Here is a 22,581-nt window from a genome sequence, read left to right as displayed (position 1 = left end):
TGATATTTTTCTTGGCCTGCCACTTCTGGGCTTAACAAGAACTGTACCTGTGTTCTTCCATTTCCTTACTATGTTCCTCACAGTGGAAACTGACAGGTTAAATCTCTGAGACAACTTTTTGTATCCTTCCCCTGAAAAGCTATGTTGAATAATCTTTGTTTTCAGATCATTTGAGAGTTGTTTTGAGGAGCCCATGATGCCACTCTTCATAGGAGAATCAAATAGGAGAACTACTTGCAAGTGGCCACTTTAAAAACCTTTTCTCATGATTTGATACACCTGGCTATGAAGTTTGAAGCTCAATGAGGTTACAATACCAATTTAGTTCGTCAGGAAGTCAGTAAAAAGTAGTTAGGAGTGTTCAAATCAAGAAAATGATAAGGGTGCCCATACTTTTGCACAGGTCAAATTTTGTTTAAATGCAGATTGCACATTTTCTGTTAGTACAATAAACCTCATTTGAATCCAGAAATATAACTGAGTCCATCAGTTATTAGATATATGAAACTGAAATACCTGTTGCAAAAACCAAAATTGTTATAAAGAAAAAAGGTTAACATTAATAGGGGTGCCCAAACTTTTACATATGACTGTATGTGTTAGAATGACCAATATTACTGATTGTTGGTTTCTTAATTCCTGATAATGAAGAGTAATATTCCTGTTTGGGTATTGGGTTAATAAGCTGTGACATTAGGAAATCACAAAAGAGGTTATATCCATCTTACTAGACCATCACTAACATTATTAGTATTATATAAGAATAACTTGCCCCCGCACCCCGGATCCGTCACCTCGTGTGCCGCTGTGTTATTTTCATATCCTTTCTGATGATTTATGTGACTTTTTATATTTGTTCTCTTTTTCTAGTCCCATCCTAAAAAAAGATTGAGACTTCCGGAACATCTACAGGAAGCTGAATTTGATACTGGGATAACATCTATAGACCAAGGTACTGGTCCCCGATACAATCCAGTCTGCTCATATGGGCCCTGACAATAATGGGTTTATAAGAACAGCTTTGCTGGGGATTGTAGGGTTTGCTGTCTCTATACTTTCTTATTTTTATTTTATTTTTTTTTTAAATGTCTTGTGTGTGACTTACACATGAACGGCCTATTCTTAGTAAAAGCTGTCAGTGTTTGATCAATGGGGGTCGGATCCTTGAAAACATCCTTCATTGTAAGCTCAGGCTTGACCGCTTGGGCAGCTGATTCTGGTACTGCAGCTCACACCGTGATACAAGGTTATAATAATGAAGGGTGCAATGATAACACTGGGGAACAATTTGAAAAAAAATTTCTGTTGAGTTAGGTTTTTGAGCTGATTTATACTAAAATTGGCATGCTGATTCCAAAAATGTAGTCAGTTTTTTTCTATCACGTCAAGTTTTTCCTCCTCAACTTACCTGCCATAGAAGCACAATTGCACTGATTTCTGTAATAAGACTTGTTATCTGAGTACAATTCGACTCATATAGAGCTACGTGGCAACTTGTAAGAGTAGTCACAACTGAGACAGTGTGGTGAGAGGTGTGTACAGCTCCCAATACGTCATAATTATCAATATCTTTACACAAAAAATGTATCATAGTAGGAATAAATAGGATTTGTGATAGCTTTTCTCTTTACATTGGGCGCTTAGTTGTAATTTATATATCTTTTATGATTTTTTTCTTTGTTAGTTTTCAAAGCTTGTAACTTTCCATCTCAGTGTTTTATTTACTTATGTACATATTTCCTTTGTTTCAGATCATGTCTGCTCCTTCTTCCTCTCGTCGTAAATGCCTAAACAACCCTGACTCCTTCTGCTATATTTGTGGTGTTTTCACCATTCCAGTTCAAAGGGCAAACATCAGTGCATTTGTCAAACAAGCATATTTTGCATATTTTAAAGTAAAACTCGGTGATCAAGATAAGACATGGGCCCCTCACATAGTGTGCAAGCAGTGTGTCGAGAGTTTACAGATGTGGACCAAAGGAACACGTGAAAAGTTGGCATTTGGTATCCCCATGGTGTGGAGAGAGAGCAAAAAAGTCATTCCAGAGACTGTTACTTCTGTTTAGTGAAAACATCAGGATTTAACAGGAAAAATAAAAGTAAAATAGAATATCCAAATCTACCGTCAGCTATCAGACCAATGCCTCATTCAGCTGAAATTCCAGTGCCAGTTTTCGAACAGCTACCATCTCTAGAAGTTCTGAGTGATGTTGACGAACACAGTGACAGCAATGATGCAGAATTTGAAAGTCACAAGGATTCAGTTCATAAGGGATTTGATCAGCACGAGTTAAATGATTTAGCACGTGAATTGGGCTTATCAAAAAAAGCTTCAGAATTTCTAGCATCAAGGCTGAATGATAAACAGTTACTTGAACAAGGAGCGAAGGTATCATACTTTCGTACTAGAGAAAGTACATTTTTGCAGTACTTTCGGTGTGACAGCGGTTTTGTGTTTTGCCATAATATTCCTGGTTTACTACAAGAATTAGGGCTTTCAATGTACAATCCAAATGAATGGCGACTGTTTATTGATAGCTCAAAGCGGAGACTTAAGTGTGTCCTTCTACACAATGGCAATTTATTTGGTGCAGTCCCTATTGGGCATTCTGTCTCTCTTCGTGAAGAACATGGAGATGTAAAGAGAGTTATTGAGTTATTGAAATATGACACACAATTGGATCATCTGTGTTGACCTTAAAATGGTTTGCTTCCTTCTTGGTCAGCAACGTGGGTACACAAAGTATCCCTGCTTTCTCTGTATGTGGGATAGCAGAGCTCGAGAAAAGCATTGGGTTGAGTCGAATTGGCCTCCAAGATCTGGTCTTAAACCTGGAGATCCTAACATTCTACATCAGCCACTTGTTGACAGGAAGAATATACTATTCCCACCTCTGCACATAAAACTAGGTCTCATGAAGCAATTTGTAAAAGCATTGCCAACTGACGGCGACTGTTTTAAGTACATCATGTTGGCACTTCCTGGACTGTCCATTGAAAAAAATCAAGGCTGGTGTGTTTGATGGTCCACAAATTCGACAGCTCATCAAAGATGAACATTTCACCGGGACTATGTCAGATCTTGAGAAGAATGCTTGGTTATCATTCAAAGACGTCGTCAAGAACTTTCTTGGAAATACACGTGCAAGTAATTACAAAGAAATTGTTCAGAAACTATTGGAGAGCTACAGAGCGCTTGGTTGCAACATGAGTATTAAACTACATTTTCTGCATTGCCATCTTGCCAACTTTCCGGAAAATCTTGGTGCTGTTAGCGATGAGCAAGGTGAACGATTTCACCAAGATTTGAAGGTTATGGAAGACCGTTACCAGGGTAGATGGGATGTACATATGATGGCTGACTATTGCTGGAGCATCAAACGTGATTGTCCTCAAGTTAAACACTCCAGAAAAAGCTATAAATGTACATTTTTACCTTAAATACTTGCATATATATATCCTTTGTAAAAAACATGATAGTGTTAAAAAACATATTTGTCATGCCTATTTCTTATATATTTCATTTTTTGTTCATATTTGTACTATGTAAAAAAAAAAAAAACTTTTTAGGTACAGTAGTTTATATATTTTTGAGAAGACAAAAATCCTATAGTTCAAAAACTTGACGTGATAGAGAAAAACTGAGATCATTTCTGGATTCAGCATCCAAAAATTAATTAAGAACAGTTGTCTGACCTAACTCCTAAAAAATTGCGACCCCAGTGTAATGTTTCCAGGGGCACTGTGGCCCAGTCATTATTTTGATACGTCCCACACCAATCATTAGGAGCCTATCCTAAGTATTGCCACCAATCTTTACGTCCTGGAAGATCCCTTTAATTATCACTTATTGCTGTCACCTATAATAACCGTCCAACATGGTTTTTTCTTTACTTCCTCAGATGTAATAACATGTTTTCCGTCATGCAGCAATGACATCTACAGGTAGGATGAATCTCATCTTCTCCACCTCGGAGCTCAGGTTCCATTGGAAGACATTGTTATTGGGGACAATCAGTGTCTTTCATCGTGGCTTCATATAAGACCCTGATGGTTCCTGAGCTCTGAATTATTTAAACTGATCCATTTATATCAATAATTTTATTCAGAATTTAATTTAGTTTTAATATTAGAATTTTCCCCATTGATTCCTATTTCTGTATCTGTTTTCACAGTAACTTCATTGTTGTATCCGATGATGAGGATTATTCTACTGGGAGGAAACATCAGTTCCCAAAAGTAAGAACTAATCAGCTGTGTTTTCTAGACATAACCTAGATTTCTGGTATCTGACACAATCCATCAATCCATTTTCTGTTCTATGTTATTCACAGGACTCAGGACTTCAGACATCGAAGCTGATGATGCCCCTAAGCAATGCGGATCTCCACAGATTTATATTGCTAGCAATGGTGACGACTATATAATAACAGCACCATCATCTCCCGTCACTGGTCAGTGTCCAAAACTATGGATTATATCACTATCTATACAGATTACATATATTTCCCCTTAACATAATCTAACAATAGACCGGTACACCTTGGCCGGATAGCCAACAAGTGGTCACAGCCGTGGCACTGAAAGTAAAAAGGAGTAGTGGCCCTGAATATCTGGTGACTTTTCACTCTCATTAAATCAAGGATTGAAAATTTTGCTAATCTGTTTAAGATTATTATATAGATGCCCTAATGTAAAAATTTCCAAAGATGAAAAGATTTTCACTGCTCCATGTTTCCTTCCAAATACAGAATCAACTGGATACCTGGAGAGATCCACCTCCGAGGAGCAGTAAGTTATATAGTTAAAATAAGCTATAAGCTAAGAAATGGTGCCCCCTACTGGTGGACATCCACAGCCATCAGCTTAGTTCACAAAATCTATCTCTCCCAAATCTCCCTAATTTACACCGCAATCCATGTCAGGGTGTAGTTACTTCTTTCTGCCCTCTAGAACTCCTGGCACCCAATGAAACCTTCCAGAGCCGCTCACATAGCATTGATATTGGATTATTGCATTGACATTTTCGGGAGATTTATCTCAGTGCTGACACTTCCACCTGCCCGGACTCATAGGTTATTGCTGACTGCCCCTATTGTATATGTACTCCTGACCATCTACCATTGGGATGACTTGATCCTCAATTGGGAAATCCCTTCTAAATTGCATGGGAAAGGAATCAATGGGTAAATGTTCTGTATCTTCTGAGATATTGTTAGGAGTCTGATTTCTTCCTCCCCTATGATGAAATCTAGACCCTTACATGCTGCAGTCTCCTGCGTTTCATCTGCGGTAAAGGAGATTGCAGAGGAGAGTGCCTTGCGGCAATTCTCTCCAGAGGCTAAGTCCTCTGTTCCCTCCACTGAGCATGCTCATGGGACGAGCTCCCATTGGAGTTCGGGAGTCACATGCTCAGGTCCTGTGTCTAATCCTATTGGCTCCTCCTGGAGCCTTGGAGACTTCCGGAAGGCCCCGTTTGGTATAAAAAGCGCACATGGCTGTTCCGCCATGCGCTAGTATTTCATACTTGCTGCTGTATGTATGGTGATGGATGCTTGGACTGGTGACTGACTTATTAAGAAACCCCTTCCCTCTGATAATATGATTGTGTGAGTGTTTGGGTTCAGCCAGTAGCAGCGCTAGCGCCAGCGCACATGCTCCATCTTGCTCAGCAGCTTAGCGTCTGTATTGCGCCAGCGTTATTGCAGCGCCTTGCCAGCGGCTCAGTTCTTGCCGCGCTGCAGTTGCAGCTTTCTCTGCGTCCGCGGTTGCGACGCTTCGCACCTTATTTGACGGTAGGTCTAGACGGAGTAGTCCTGCTGTTTAAGGCTACTCCTGTGACCGCGAATACAGCGACTATATCGCTGTGTCTGTGACTCTGAACAGACTCAGCGTTTATTTTGAGCTTATTTGCCTGCAGCTCTGTGAGTATAACAGAGCTTGCTTTTGTGCACTGGGTGCCGTCTAACCCTTGTGCACATTACCGCCTTGTGCTCTGCCTCTCTAGCAGCGGTTTTTCCATCCACCGCACGGTGGACCCTGGGTGGCGAAGGCACTTTATTTATTTTTTATTTAGTGTCTTCCGCCACTCCAAACAGATATGCAAAAGAAGACGCGCACTCTTGCTGTGGAGGAGATAGGTGCTGACTGTACGTGGAGGGTCCACAAACAGTAGTCAGTAGAAAAACAGTCACACTCAAGTGTGGATTAATCTTGCAAAAAATCTTGAAGATTTTGTGAAATTTCACAAAATCTTCAAGATTTTTTGCAAGATTAATCCACACTTGAGTGCGACTGTTTTTCTACTGACTCCAAACAGATATGACCTAAGGCTTCATATATGATCTTCCGTTCTTCCAGGCCTATTTGTACCATCCAGGGCTGCTTCATAGAGGACATCACATCCCCGGCATCTCCATATGTGATGGATTTTCAGGAGACCAAACACGAGTTGGTAACGCGGCTGTTCAAGCTCTATAACAGCACCGTGTTTGAGAACAAGGTGAAATATTACAATCCCCGGGTTGTACATCCTCATCTATATTCTGCTATTTGTAACTCTTCATGTAAACGTCTGGGTAATAAATCATCTACAAAATTTTACTATTGCTCCATGTAAATGCTCAGTGATACTGCTGCGGAGGAGGTAGCTGTCACCCCCGGGACCTGGTGACTACGGGAGTGTTTAGGATTAGGACCAGTAGTCACAAGTTATACCTCCCTTTGGTAGTGTCCTAGAAGATGCCGCATTTTCTGCAGATTTTCATTGAATTACAGAAATAATGTATTTTATTTCTTCATTCCTCATTTCTTCAACATTAGCTTTCTTAGTCAAATATACACAAAGAGTGGAGTAAGAGGCTGAGGGTCGCAGCTGGACACTGCATTAACAACTTTAAGGATGGGGATCTATACTCCACAATTAAGCTGTCTGAGAAAGTGTGTGACTCAGCAGGTAAGTTTCATATGACAATCATATGGCAAAATATTGACATTTTGATAGAAGTAACAGGTTGTTAGTGGCAGACTAAAGTTACTGAAACCTTCACAGCTTTCAAACCAGAGAAACACATACAAGCATGGCTACAAGTTCTTAACTGGATAGGATAATTGAAAAATCTTCCGAGGCCCCTTTTTCACCAAGGGTGGGGGATCCGGAGGTGAGCAGTGGACAAAATACACTTAATCGGGGCGATGAATCAGAAGAGTCAGCCTGGGTGATGGAGATCCTTCAGATCCTACAGTTGGGGAAATCTCCAAAACTCCAGGGCAAATGTCTCTTGAGCCTTCCCGATAATATGGCCTAGCACGTTGGCACTTGTGATGTAAAGTATCTTTATAACTTATGATAATTATATATTTTCTATCTTTAGAGCGCCTGAGAGACACACTACTGCATGAAATGTGCCATGCAGTCTGCTGGCATATACATGGTGTACAAGTTGATGGACATGGTCCATTCTGGGTACCGTACATTTATACAATAGTCAGTGTCCAGTACATGTCAGGAAACATATCCTACAGTAACAATGTTTTATAAACTCACAACATTAGAAAGTGTGGCAGACTAAGATTACAGTGTTAGACTCACGAGGTGAGGTGGATCCTCCAAGCACAAGGTCTCGTTGGGCACATGGGCCATGGGCGTCAGTGCAGCAGATAGATTGGGCACACAGGACATGGACAAGCGAGGGACTGGAAACCGCAGATACACCAGAGACGCCAAGACAATCGCAAACAGGCAGTTGAAATACTGGAAACCGCAGGCAAGCGGGATGCTGGAAACCGCAGGCAAGCGGGATGCTGGAAACCGCAGTTGCTGACATCCTGGAGACCGCAGCCAGGTTGGGCAGAATACGTCCAGGAGTTTTACTTGGGGAACACCTGCAGATCTACCAATGTGGCGCCCCCAGGAGTATGGCCGCCACAGTGGCTTTGCCTTCCTCCAGGGAGGGTAATGCCAGGCTTGGAGGCAATGAAGGGTCTCTCTCGCAGTTAACCTATACATGCAACACAGTTCCACTCCAGGCCAGCAGGGGGGACTCTGAACCAGAATTAAGGGGAGGAGTGCTCTCTGAGGGCCAAAAGGAAGGAGTGGCCAGTTAGCATGAGGAGGGTGAAGTGTGCAGACGTGAAGGGGAGAAGCGCGGAGATCGAGCAGAGAGGAAAGGCTCATCTCCAGTGAGAGCGCATGAACTGGAGCCTAGTCTCCACGGTTGTATGGATACTAATGGTCCTGCAACAGACACCAGAGGAGTAGGAGGCTGTAAATGCACTACCCCCATCTAAGACTCAGAGGCACAACAGCACGGACTGAGCCAAGAGAGGAATAGCGGCTACAGCTGTCTGTCATACGAGGAGTGATAGCAGAAGAGCATAAGGAGGAACTTCAGTGTAACTCAGTACTAGGAGTACTTCACTCAAATAAGCGCTAGGAAGGAGACTGCACAGCCCATCTGCTGAGAGAGAATCCCTGAGTTGCTTCCAGGCTAGCCTGCTCCGGTACCAATTGTAATCAGGACCCTGGACTGCATTTATCAAGTAAAGGTACAGAAATTGCACCCCGCTGTGTCTTTGTTTGCTTCCTACCCTTCCGGCACCGCTACATCCCCGTGCCAACCACATCTACACTGCCCTGGGACTACAGCTTCACCTGTGGGGAGCTATTACATCTTTGCTGCACCATATCAGCAGTCCCAGCGGATCTGCATGCAGCGTCGGCTTAACATCTCCCTAGCCGAACACCACAGGTGGCGTCACGAACTATCTGGGTCACCGCTGCTATGACACATCCCGCTGACACCGGCCCGGTACCGAGTAACCCACAGCCCTGGGAGGGCGACCCACCTACCTCTGGCCCCTTTGATGGAGATCCTAAGACCTGCTGGGACTTTGATAACTAATGCACCTTATATTTTGAAATTTGTCCCCAACTATTTTTTTCACCAGTTGAGTAATGGCCGCAACCATCTGCTGAATCTTCACTCCCTTTCAGGGTTGGTTCTAGGCCACAGATTCTTCTCATCTCTATAAGAATATCATAAAGTGGTCAATAATCAAGGTTGGCTCTTAGAATGTAAAGTATCTTTACAACTAATATTAATTGTGTATTTTCTATCCGTACAGTGCCTTAGAGACACATTAGCACAGAAGTGTGCCATGCCGCCTGCTGGCGTTTTGACAGAGTGCCAAATGATGGGCATGGTCCACTGTGGATGTCCCACACTTCTAAGGTCACCCGAGTTCACCCTGGGCTTCCACCAGTGAGCATGTATCACACACATAACGACAACGGCATGCACAACTACCTGTGCGCAAGGTGTGAAAACAGGTAAGAGGATTATTATATTTTCATATAATTATAAAGTATATATTAATGTAATTTATATTCTGACACCAAGAGGTTACTGAAGACAAGGGTCTAACATTCCACTAATAATCCATGCCCGTCCTCTAATAATGGAGTTTCCTGCCCTTTTCTGTCTATTATCTATTCTTAAGATAGAAACGCAATGAACATATACCCCGCTGTAAGTAAAAAGTAGAAGCAATAGTGCATATAAGTAACAAAGTACTTAGTAAACACCATTTTTGATCAGAAAAAGTGTAAATCCATCCCACCAGCGTCATCATATAAACATTACATTTATACAGCTTCCCATTGCTGGGTGTCCATATTCGGTCCCCGGTCCTGCTCGGCCCTTATTCACATTGACGCTACTTGGACACATGGTAAGGTTTTAATACTAGAGGTTAGGACCATCCTGATGTGGGTACATCTTAACGCTGGTGAGATGGCTTTTCTGCTTTTTGATCAAAATGAGTGTTTAATAAGTCTCCCATGTTATTTATATGCACTATTGCTTTTACTTATTTACTTTCAGCAGGTAGATGTCCATTTTGTTTCTATCTTAGGTCTTGTCTGATTAATGGCCAGTGTGAACATGCTCCTATATATTGAATGCACACCATCTTATACTGCAGGTTTTTTTTTCGGTTAATGTCTTTTCTGTCTCCATAGATAAGTATTGATGATGAGCAAGCATATTGCCGAAAATGGAGAGGTAGACGGCTCATACTGAGCACCTCCCAGGACGAGGACCGTATATCTCACAGTCACCATACTCGATCCACACAGCCAGTAAGATAAAACTGCAGTCCAGATATCAGATATTAGAGCAGAATCTGGAAGAACTTCAATCCTGGCTGTATTATTACGTGGATGTGATCTATTGATTCCATTACCAAATGTAAGTATATCTCTTTAGGTAAAGTTGTATAGTAACAGTATACACAACATTCATACAAATCGTCAGTGTCCAGTACACGTCAGGAAACACATATCCTATAGAAACATTATCTCATCTACTCACAGTATCAGACTGAATGACAGATTAAAGATTACAGCCAGTACTAAAAGAAATAACAAGGGGGCAATGGAAATGTTCTGTAATCACTTAGTCGACATGGGAGAGCAAACATGCTGATATTCATAAAGTTATATGTCCTTACTATATAATATAAGTGTATTATTGCGTTAACAAGTCATTCCTATTATCCACATTAACAGAATACGACCAAGGATTCACCTCTTCTTCCAAAACTACAAATCCTGCTCACGGCCTGCATGCTATTCTGAAGGCTACGTACTTGGTGGACAGCGTGACTTCTCCAAGCGGAGACGATGCCTACAACTCCTGTGAAAGTACACCCTAAAGGAGAGTTGTCTGCAAGAGTTGTCATAGAGCCCGGAAGAGCAGCGAATGATACCAACCATTGGCCAACTGCAGAAGAGGAGGAAGAGTGTGCTGAGAATATAAGATAAAAAAATAAAAGTAGCAAAAAACAACCAGAAAACCAAAGAAAGTTAATCTCAGATATACCCTATACCTAGACCATGCTATACTATAGAAAAAATATATTCTCATGGCCACATATAATGTTCCATACAGTATAATGGACCTTACTGTCATGATCCAGGTTGGATATGACAGAGAAAATGCACAAGTAACCTTTTTATTCCTTTGGCTGTGTGTTTCAGTTCTAGTTTCCCCCGGTGGCCATTAGGGTCATTGCATTGTGGTGGTTTCAGTTCCAGTTTCCCCCCCCCGGTGGCCATTAGGGTCATTGCACTTGGGTTACTTTAGTTTTGTGCACGTAATTATAAAACAGGTGTGATTGCTCTATAAAAGAGTGTCAGGTGTGGTAATCACTGTTGGTGATAGTCCTCAGTTACAAGCAAGCCTGGGTGAAGGATGGAGCTGAAGAAGAGTCCCGGGCAGCTCAGTGAGACTCCTGGAGTGGCAGCTATGGTGTCTGCGAGGAGGGCTGGCATGGCTTGGTGGAGTTGCTGCTATGGTGTCAGCAAGGAGTTCTTGCATGGCTTGGTGGAGTGGCAGCTATGGTGTAGTGCTGCACTCATTATACTGGACTCGGTTGCTGGAAAGCTGGACTCATATGCTGGACTCTGTTTCTGGACAGCTGCACGCAGGTGGTGGACTCTGTTTGCTCCAAGGCTGCACTATGGTGTTGGATCCGGTTGGAGGAAAAGATGCACGCAGGTGGTGGGCTCTGTTGCTGGGAGCGTAAGCAACAGAGCAAAGCTAAGTGGTGTTCCCCTGTTTTGTCTCTTTTCCTTATGTGTGTTTTAGTGCAGTGGTGGGATTAGTTTCCGCAAAGTCCACTTCACTAGTGAGGGTTTAGGTGCAGGGCGAGTCAGGGTTTTTAGGTTCCTGATCGTCGCCCGGTGCAGAACCGGCCTAGGGAACGTTAGGAGTGTAGAGACACTGACTCAGGGGAGTGCAGGAGGTCTCCACTTCCCCGTTTCCCTATCGCAGGGCCACCATTGTTATTGTTACCCAGGTTTTCCCTTTTATTGTTTAAATTCGCCTTACTGGAGGCGGTGTTTCCAGACATACGTGTATTTCCGAAATTCACCTGTTGGAAGTGGTGTATCTAGCTGCATGTTTTATTATTTAAATTTGCCAAACAGGAGGCGGTGTATCCAGGGTCACGCATGTCATCTAAATCCGCCCTGCTGGAGGCGCTGTTTCCAGTCACGCGTGGCCGTGACACTTACATAATGCTCCATACAGAATAATGTCCAACATATACTTCATACAGTAAAATAGGCCCATATATTGCTCTATACAGGATAATGCCCCCATATATTTCTCTATATAGTATAATGGCCTAAATAGTGCTCCATACAATGTAGTGGCCCCATATATTGCCCCATTCAGAATAATGGCCTCCATATATTGTTCCATATGGTATAATGGGCTCCTTTTAATGCTCTACACAGAATAATGGCCCCATATATTGCTCCACACAGATTAAAAGTCCTATTATTGCTCCACACAGAATAAAAGCCACATATATTGCTGCAAGAAGTATATAATGGCCCCCTATAATAATTAATAACATATAACAGGCCAATATACTGCTCCATGTAGTATATAATGGCCTCATATTCTGATCTGTACAGTATAAGGGGCCCCATATATTGCTCCATACAGTGTAATGGGCCCCATATATTGCTCCATGCAGTATAATGGGCCCCATATATTGCTCCATGCAGTATAATGGGCCCCATATAATGCTCCATACAGTATAATGGGTCATATATAATGCTCCATACAGTATAATGGGTCCCATATATTGCTCCATATGGTATAATGGGCCTCTTATAATGCTCTATACAGAATACTGGCCCCATATATTGCTCTATACAGAATAATGGCCCTATATATTGCTCAACACGGAATAAAAGTCCCATATATTGCTGCAAGCAGTATATAATCTCCCCTATATTGCTTAACACAGTATAATAGGCCAATATACTGCTCCATACAGCATATAATGGCCCTTAAGAATGCTCTATACAGTATAATGGGCCCCATATAATGCTCCATACAGTAAAATGGTCCCATATAATGCCTTATAGAGTATAATGGGCCCACATAATGCGCCATACCGTATAATGGCCCTATATAATGCCCCATATAGTGTAATGGTCCCATATAGTGCTCCATACAATATAATGGGCCTATATAATGCTCCATACAGAATAATGTCCCACATATAGTACTTTATACAGTCTAATGGGCCTCATATATCGCTTCATATAGTATAATGGGCCCTATATAATGGTGCACACAATCTCACGGGCCCATATATTGCTCCATACAGTATAATGGTCTCCATAGAATGCTCCATACAGTATAATGGCTCCCATGTAATGCTCCATACAGTATAATGGGCCCCATATATATTGCTCCATACAGTATAATGGGGGCACATATATTGCTCCATACAGTATAATGGGCCCCATATAATGCTCCATACAGTATAATGGGCCCATATATTGCTCCATACAGTATAATGGCCCTATATAATGCACCATACAGTCTAATGGTTTGCCCCTTTGTAATGCTTCATACAATGTAATGGGCCTCATATAATGCTCCATACAGTCTAATGGGCCCATATATTGCTCCATACAGTATAATGGGCCCCATATAATGCTCCATACAGTCTAATGGGCCCATATATTGCTCCATACAGTATAATGGGTCCCATATACTGCTCCACACAGTACATAATTGCCCCATATAATCCTCCATACAGTATAATGGGCCCCATATAATACTACATACAGTATAATGGAAACAAAAAGTCAAAATTAGCACAGAGTGTCTATAGTAAATAATGAAGCCGTTGCTTCTATCCAAAGACTAAGGCATACTACCTGTCAGAAAAAATAAAAAGATGGAAACGCTCCCACTAATGGTATATACCAACAAAACGGAATTGGAGCAAAAAACAAACCATCAAGTATAAAAGACAAATATTCTTTATTAATCCATATAAATGTAAAAAAAATATACAGTACAGACCAAATGTTTGGACACACCTTCTCATTCAAAGAGTTTTCTTTATTTTCATGACTATGAAAATTGTAGATTCACTCTGAAGGCATCAAAACTATGAATTAACACATGTGGAATTATATAATTAACAACAAAGTGTGAAACAACTGAAAATATGGCTTATGTTCTAGGTTCTTCAAAGTAGCCACCTTTTGCTTTGATTACTGCTTCGCACACTCTTGGCATTCTCTTGATGAGCTTCAAGAGGTAGTCACCGGAAATGGTCTTCCAACAGTCTTGAAGGAGTTCCCAGAGATGCTTAGCACTTGTTGGCCCTTTTGCCTTCACTCTGCGGTCCAGCTCACCCCAAACCATCTCGATTGGGTTCAGGTCTGGTGACTGTGGAGGCCAGGTCATCTGGAGTAGCACCCCATCACTCTCCTTCTTGGTCAAATAGCCCTTACACAGCCTGGATGTGTGTTTGGGGTCATTGTCCTGTTGAAAAATAAATGATGGTCCAACTAAACGCAAACTGGAAGGAATAGCATGCCGCTGCAAGATGCTGTGGTAGCCATGCTGGTTCAGTATGCCTTCAATTTTGAATAAATCCCCAACAGTGTCACCAGCAAAGCTCCCCCACACCATCACACCTCCTCCTCCATGCTTCACAGTGGGAACCAGGCATGTAGAGTTCATCCGTTCACCTTTTCTGCGTCGCACAAAGACACGGTGGTTGGAACCAAAGATCTCAAATTTGGACTCATCAGACCAAAGCACAGATTTCCACTGGTCTAATTAATGTCCATTCCTTGTGTTCTTTAGTCCAAACAAGTCTCTTCTGCTTGTTGCTTGTCCTTAGCAGTGGTTTCCTAGCAGCTATTTTACCATGAAGGCCTGCTGCACAGTCTCCTCTTAAGAGTTGTTGTAGAGATGTGTCTGCTGCTAGAACTCTGTGTGGCTTTGACCTGGTCTCTAATCTGAGCTGCTGTTAACCTGCGATTTCTGAGGCTGGTGACTTGGATGAACTTATCCTCTGCAGCAGAAGTGACTCTTGGTCTTCCTTTCCTGGGACGGTCCTCATGTGAGTCGGTTTCTTTGTAGCGCTTGATGGTTTTTGCCACTGCACTTGGGGACACTTTCAAAGTTTTCCCAATTTTTCGGACTGACTGACCTTTATTTCTTAAAGTAATGATGGCCACTCGTTTTTCTTTACTTAGCTGCTTTTTTCTTGCCATAATACAAATTCTAACAGTCTATTCAGCTGTGTATCCACCAGACTTCTGCACAACACAACTGATGGTCCCAACCCAATTTATAAGGCAAGAAATATCACTTATTAAACCTGACATGGCACACCTGTGAAGTGAAAACCATTTCCGGTGACTACCTCTTGAAGCTCATCAAGAGAATGCCAAGAGCGTGCAAAGGAGAGAGAGAGATAATTTTTTCAGCTGCCAGAACAGAGTTTAGGGTTAAATTTCCAGCTGAGTGAAGTCTTTCAGGCATGCGCAGTGAGAAGTACGGATCCTGCCGGCCGAAAAAACGTTGCATCGTCCGTTCGGGCATGTCAGCGGATGTCAAATTTTTGGCAGATCCGCAAAAAAATGGATCCAACGGATGGCCATCCGTCAAGATCCGCCGGTAATGCAATTCAATGGGAAAAAAAACGGATCCGCCAAGAAAAATGGCGGATCCGTTTTTTTTGCAAAACAGCGTATTTCGACTGATGGACACAAACGGATGTGTGAAACAGGACTAAATTATATAATTCCACATGTGTTAATTCATAGTTTTGATGCCTTCAGAGTGAATCTACAATTTTCATAGTCATGAAAATAAAGAAAACTCTTTGAATGAGAAGGTGTGTCCAAACTTTTGGTCTGTACTGTATATATGCCAATAATAAGGCCTTAGAGAGGAAAAAGGCAAGGAATACTGCGGCTGATACAGGGGTACATAGAAAAAACACTGCGGCCAAAAATCAAGAATGTACACATCTACATAAAGGAATAAAAGGGCAAGTCTTAAGCAATGCGTAAATACAGCCCCTTTTGAAAAAGCACCTAACGCGAAACACGCGTCAAGGGGTCTGCAGGGAAGCACACAGATACACCAGCGACCATGGGTAAGCGGCACCTATACTTTTACAAACGGGCATGCTAATTTGGTCATTGCTATGCATTGGCACATTGATTATTGACCCATTCTTTGCTGTATTTACGCATTGCTTAAGACTTGCCCTTTTATTCCTTTATGTAGATGTGTACATTCTTGATTTTTGGCCGCAGTGTTTTTTCTGTGTACCCCTGTATCAGCCGCAGTATTCCTTGCCTTTTTCCTCTCTAAGACCTTATTATTGGCATATATATATTTTTTACATTTATATGGATTAATAAAGAATATTTGTCTTTTATACTTGATGGTTTGTTTTTTGCTCCAATTCCATTTTGCTTGTGTATACAGTATAATGGCCCCATATATTGCTCCATACAGTATAATGAGCCCCATATATTGCTCCATACAGTATAATGGGTCATATATAATGCTCCATACAGTATAATGGGGGCGCATATTTTGCTCCATACAGTATAATGGGCCCCATATATTGCTCCATACAGTATAATGGGTCCCATATATTGCTCCATACAGTATAATGGGTTCCATATATTGCTCCATACATTTTAATGGGCCCTCTATATTGCTCCATACAGCATAATGGGGCTCATATATTGCTCCGTACAGTATAATGGTCCCCATATATTGCTCCATACAGTATAATGGGCCCTCTATATTGCTCCATACAGTATAATGGGCCCTCTATATTGCTCCATACAGTATAATGGGGCCCATATATTGCTCTATACAGTAAAATGGACCCCATATATTGTTCGAAACAGAATAATGTAGCCTATATACTGTTCCATACAGTAAAATGGGTCCCATATATTGCTCCATACAGTATAATGGGCCCCATATAATGCTCCATACAGAATAATGCCCCCATATATTTCTCTATACAGAAATATATATAATGGCCCAAACAGTGCTCCATACAGTGTAGTGGCCCCATATATTGCCACATTCAGAATAATGGCCTCCATATATTGCTCCATACGGTATAATGGGCCCCTTATAATGCTCTATACGGAATAATGGCTCCATATATTGCTCCATACAGAATAGTGGCCCTATATATTGCTCCACACAGAATAAAAGCCCTATATATTGCTCCACAAAGAATAAAAGCCCCATATATTGCGACAAGAAGTATATAATGGCCCTCTATAATAGTTAATAAAGTATAACAGGCCAATATACTGCTCCATATAGTATATAATGGCCCTAAATAATGTTCTATACAGTATAATGGGCCCCATATATTGCTCCATACAGTATAATGGGCCCCATATATTGCTCCATACAGTATAATGGACCTATGCAATGCTCCATACAGTATAATGGCCCCATATATTGCTCCATACAGTATAATGGGTCCTCTATATTGCTCCATACAGTATAATGGGTCCCATATAATGCTCCACACAGTATAATGAGCCCCATATAATGCTCCATACAGTATAATGGGGCCCAAATATTGCTCCATACAGAATAATGTCCCCCATATACTACTCCATTCAGAATAATGGCCTCCATATATTGCTCCATATGTTATAATGGGTCCCATATATTGCTCCATACGGTATAATGGGCCTCTTATAATGCTCTATACAGAATAATGGCCCCATATATTGCTCCATACAGAATAATGGCCCTATATATTGTTCTACACAGAATAAAAGTCCCATATATTGCTGCAAGCAGTATATAATGCCCCCTATATTGCTTAATACAGTATAATAGGCCAATATACTGCTCCATACAGTATATAATGGCCTTAAAGAATGCTCTATACAGTTTAATGGGCCCCATATAATGCTCCATACAGTATAATGGGCCCATATAATGCTCCATACAGTCTAATGGGCCTACATAATGTGCCATACAGTATAATGGCCCCATATAATGCCCCATATAGTGTAATGGTCCCATATAGTGTTCCATACAGTATAATGGGCCCTATATAATTCCCCATACAGAATAATGTCCCACATATATTACTTTATACAGTCTAATGGGCCTCATATATCACTTCATATAGTATAATGGGCCCTATATAATGGTGCACACAGTCTAATGGGCCCATATATTGCTCCATACAGTATAGTGGTCTCCATATAATACGCCATACAGTATAATAGGCCCCATATAATGCTCTATACAGTATAATGGTCCCCATATAATGCTCCATACAGTATCATGGGCCCCATATAATGCTCCATACAGTCTAATGGGCCCATATATTGCTCCATACAGTATAATGGGCCCCATATAATGCTCCATACAGTCAAATGGGCCCATATATTGCTCCATACAGTATAATGGGCCCCATATAATGCTTCATACAGTCCAATGGTCCCCATATAATGCTCCATACAGTGTAATAGGCCCCATATAATGCTCCAGTCTAATGGTCCCATATATTGCTCCATACAGTATAATGGGTCCCATATATTGCTCCACACAGTATATAATGGCCCCATATAATGCTCCATACAGTATGAGCCCCATATAATGCTACATACAGTATAATGGCCCCATATATCGCTCTATACAGTATAATGGGCCTCATGTATTGCTCCATACAGTATAATGGGTCCCATATATTGCTCCACACAGTATATAATGGCCCCATATAATGCTCCATACAGTATGAGCCCCATATAATGCTACATACAGTATAATGGCCCCATATATCGCTCTATACAGTATAATGGGCCTCATGTATTGCTCCATACAGTATAATGGGTCCCATATATTGCTCCACACAGTATATAATGGCCCCATATAATGCTCCATACAGTATGAGCCCCATATAATGCTACATACAGTATAATGGCCCCATATATCGCTCTATACAGTATAATGGGCCTCATGTATTGCTCCATACAGTATAATGGGCCCATATATTGCTCCATACAATATAATTTGCCCCATATATTGCTCCATACAGTATAATGGGCCCCATATATTGCTCTATACAGTATAATGGGCCCATATATTGCTCCATACAATATAATTTGCCCCATATATTGCTCCATACAGTATAATGGGCCCCATATATTGCTCGATAGACACGCAACTTTGGCCACGGCACAAATCATGCGACCACATATCGCTCTATATTCAAGTGCAATGCAGGAGAGTCACATTTTTTTGCCGACTTGCTTGTCACAGTGATGATACCCGAGAGGTGGCGGAGGCGATAATCCCAGAGGTCACATTACGCCCCTATTCCCCTGCACTTCCCTGCAATGATTGCCACCCAGCAATCTCAGGCTGCCAGACGTGTGGTCTGAAAGTTGAAATTAAGGAGAAAAAAAAGCACAGGGTAATGATCAGGATGGACGTTGCCAGAGGTCATCGTCCTGTAGGTCTGAGCCTGTGCAAAGACCACCAGGGAGAAGGAACAAACCTCACATAGCTCTGCGCCATAAACCCCGGGACTACCGGGGAGAACATCGTACACGTGTGATGACCTTATCGGCCAATAATTGGGGAGATCTATCAGGATCTGCCTGCTCCATTCCATCTGGCCGGCTATAGGTGACCTATAAAGCCATTGTTACCCCCATACCCGAGCCTCCCCACTTACAGGCTGCACACGGCGCCGCTCAGTGTCTCCGGTCACTCCCAGATCCCGTTACTACAGACGCTTCTCCCGGCGGAGCCTCAACCTCGCCAGGACCGAGTCCAGTGATTGGCACATTTCCGTTGCCGTAGTAACCAAAGATGCGGAACATTTCCCCGCCCTGCATTCACGGAACGGAAAGACGTGGAAGAAAAGGAGTGTCCCCTGTCCGCCATCTTTAATAAGGGCAGAGTCTTTCGTGCACAATACAAAGATAATTAAGAATTAGAATAAGGCTTTGTGTTAAAAGTTCAGGAGGGAAACTTTCTGTTTTAGCATTTAGAGAGAATGAGGCTCTAAAATATTATCTACTAGCCCATAAACAAGATGTCCGGCGGTGAATAAGGCTTGTTGTGCGCAGGCGCAGGACAATAGTGTGAGTCCGGACACTCTGAACGATCGCATTTAGCGGCGTGGATATCCCGGAGAGGAGAGGGGAGATGGCGGAGGTGAAAGTGAAGCAAGAGAGCGGAGAGGCGGCTGAGATAGAGAACAGGTGCTGCTGCGGCCCCGCTGGGATATACTGACCCGCCGTACTCCACACTGACCTACCGTATTCCTCAGTGACCTACCGCGCTCCACGCTGACCCGCCGCGCTCCACGCTGACCCGCCGTATTCCTGTGACCCGCCGCGCTCCACGCTGACCTGCCGTGCTCCACGCTGACCCGCCGTGCTCCACGCTGACCCGCCGCGCTCCACGCTGACCCGCCGTATTCCTGTGACCCGCCGCGCTCCACACTGACCCGCCGTGCTCCACGCTGACCCGCCGTGCTCCACGCTGACCCGCCGTGCTCCACGCTGACCCGCCGTGCTCCACGCTGACCCGCCGTGCTCCACGCTGACCCGCCGCGCTCCACGCTGACCCGCCGTATTCCTGTGACCCGCCGCGCTCCACACTGACCCGCCGTGCTCCACGCTGACCCGCCGTGCTCCACGCTGACCCGCCGTGCTCCACGCTGACCCGCCGTGCTCCACGCTGACCCGCCGTGCTCCACGCTGACCCGCCGTGCTCCACGCTGACCCGCCGTATTCCTGTGACCCGCCGCGCTCCACACTGACCTGCCGTGCTCCACGCTGACCCGCCGTGCTCCACGCTGACCCGCCGTGCTCCACGCTGACCCGCCGTGCTCCACGCTGACCCGCCGTGCTCCACGCTGACCCGCCGTGCTCCACGCTGACCCGCCGCGCTCCACGCTGACCCGCCGTATTCCTGTGACCCGCCGCGCTCCACACTGACCCGCCGCGCTCCACGCTGACCCGCCGCGCTCCACGCTGACCCGCCGCGCTCCACGCTGACCCGCCGCGCTCCACGCTGACCCGCCGCGCTCCACACTGACCCGCCGTATTCCTGTGACCTGCCGCGCTCCACACTGACCCGCCACGCTCCACACTGACCTACCGTATTCCTCAGTGACCCGCCGTGCTCCACACTGACCCGCCGTGCTCCACACTGACCCGCCGTGCTCCACACTGACCCGCCGTGCTCCACACTGACCCGCCGTATTCCTGTGACCTGCCGTGCTCCATACTGACCCGCCGTATTCCTTAGTGACCCGCCGCGCTCCGCGCTGACGTGCCGCGCTCCGCACTGACGTGCCGCGCTGACGTGCCGCGCTGACGTGCCGCGCTCCGCGCTGACGTGCCGCGCTCCGCGCTGACGTGCCGCGCTGACGTGCCGCGCTCCGCACTGACGTGCCGCGCTGACGTGCCGCGCTCCGCGCTGACGTGCCGCGCTCCGCACTGACGTGCCGCGCTGACGTGCCGCGCTCCGCACTGACGTGCCGCGCTGACGTGCCGCGCTCCGCACTGACGTGCCGCGCTGACGTGCCGCGCTCCGCACTGACGTGCCGCGCTGACGTGCCGCGCTCCGCACTGACGTGCCGCGCTGACGTGCCGCGCTCCGCACTGACGTGCCGCGCTGACGTGCCGCGCTCCGCACTGACGTGCCGCGCTGACGTGCCGCGCTCCGCACTGACGTGCCGCGCTGACGTGCCGCGCTCCGCACTGACGTGCCGCGCTGACGTGCCGCGCTCCGCACTGACGTGCCGCGCTGACGTGCCGCGCTCCGCACTGACGTGCCGCGCTGACGTGCCGCGCTCCGCACTGACGTGCCGCGCTGACGTGCCGCGCTCCGCACTGACGTGCCGCGCTGACGTGCCGCGCTCCGCACTGACGTGCCGCGCTCCGCACTGACGTGCCGCGCTCCGCACTGACGTGCCGCGCTCCGCACTGACGTGCCGCGCTCCGCACTGACGTGCCGCGCTCCGCACTGACGTGCCGCGCTCCGCACTGACGTGCCGCGCTCCGCACTGACGTGCCGCGCTCCGCACTGACGTGCCGCGCTCCGCACTGACGTGCCGCGCTCCGCACTGACGTGCCGCGCTCCGCACTGACGTGCCGCGCTCCGCACTGACGTGCCGCGCTCCGCACTGACGTGCCGCGCTCCGCACTGACGTGCCGTACTACTGACACGCAGTACTGACCCGCCGTACTCAGTGACCTGCCGTGCTCCACACTGACGTGCCGTGTGCCGTACTGACCTGACGTGCCGTGTGCCGTACTGACGTGCCGTGTGCCGTACTGACGTGCCGTGTGCCGTACTGACGTGCCGTGTGCCGTACTGACGTGCCGTGTGCCGTACTGACGTGCCGCTCTAATTAACATGACGCACCGCACTAGTTGGTAAATTCTCTCTTCAGAGAGGGAGAGGACTAGAACTCTAGCTCCCTAATAAATATCCATATCAGAAGTTTTCCTGGAAAGATTCTGATACGGATATTTATTAGAGAGCTCCACAAGTCATATAAAGCATCCTCTTTGCCGACGTACTGGAGCATAAATTGATAACACTCTAGAGATTGAGAAGTTGGATCTGGACAATGTTATGATATTTGGCACTTTTTTCGCAACTGAATGAAAAAAAAAAAAAAAAAAAGTTGAGCTGTTGTGTTGGATTTGTC

General features: G+C 44.8%; 2 protein-coding genes across 7 annotated transcripts in view; one reads left to right on the top strand and one right to left on the bottom strand.

The window, feature by feature from the left end:
- The window catches only part of DZANK1 (double zinc ribbon and ankyrin repeat domains 1), a 114,345-nt gene extending 93,249 nt beyond the window's left edge, over positions 1–21,096 (bottom strand). Inside the window, exon 1 of one of the 5 annotated variants that reach the window (XM_073557440.1) lies at positions 21,021–21,096. The gene's annotated coding sequence lies outside the window, so the exon portion shown is untranslated. Of the gene's footprint in view, positions 1–19,584; positions 19,745–20,172; positions 20,373–21,020 lie in introns of those variants that run through there. The other 4 variants (XM_073557439.1, XM_073557438.1, XM_073557437.1 and 1 more) reach the window with 4 other exon arrangements.
- The window catches only part of POLR3F (RNA polymerase III subunit F), a 47,388-nt gene continuing 44,668 nt past the window's right edge, over positions 19,862–22,581 (top strand). The window contains exon 1 of one of the 2 annotated variants that reach the window (XM_073557443.1): positions 19,862–20,116. Coding sequence is in view for 1 of the 2 variants with exons in the window: in XM_073557442.1 (XP_073413543.1) it covers positions 20,061–20,116 (56 nt within the window). In the remaining variant the exon portion in view is untranslated. The remainder of the gene's footprint in view (positions 20,117–22,581) is intronic. The other variant, XM_073557442.1, reaches the window with a different exon arrangement.

The sequence above is a fragment of the Dendrobates tinctorius genome, unplaced genomic scaffold (assembly GCF_039654945.1).
Source record: "Dendrobates tinctorius isolate UK_male_01 unplaced genomic scaffold, ASM3965494v1 ptg000250l, whole genome shotgun sequence".
Classification (NCBI taxonomy): domain Eukaryota; kingdom Metazoa; phylum Chordata; class Amphibia; order Anura; family Dendrobatidae; genus Dendrobates; species Dendrobates tinctorius.
This window is presented reverse-complemented; position numbering and strand designations above follow the sequence as displayed.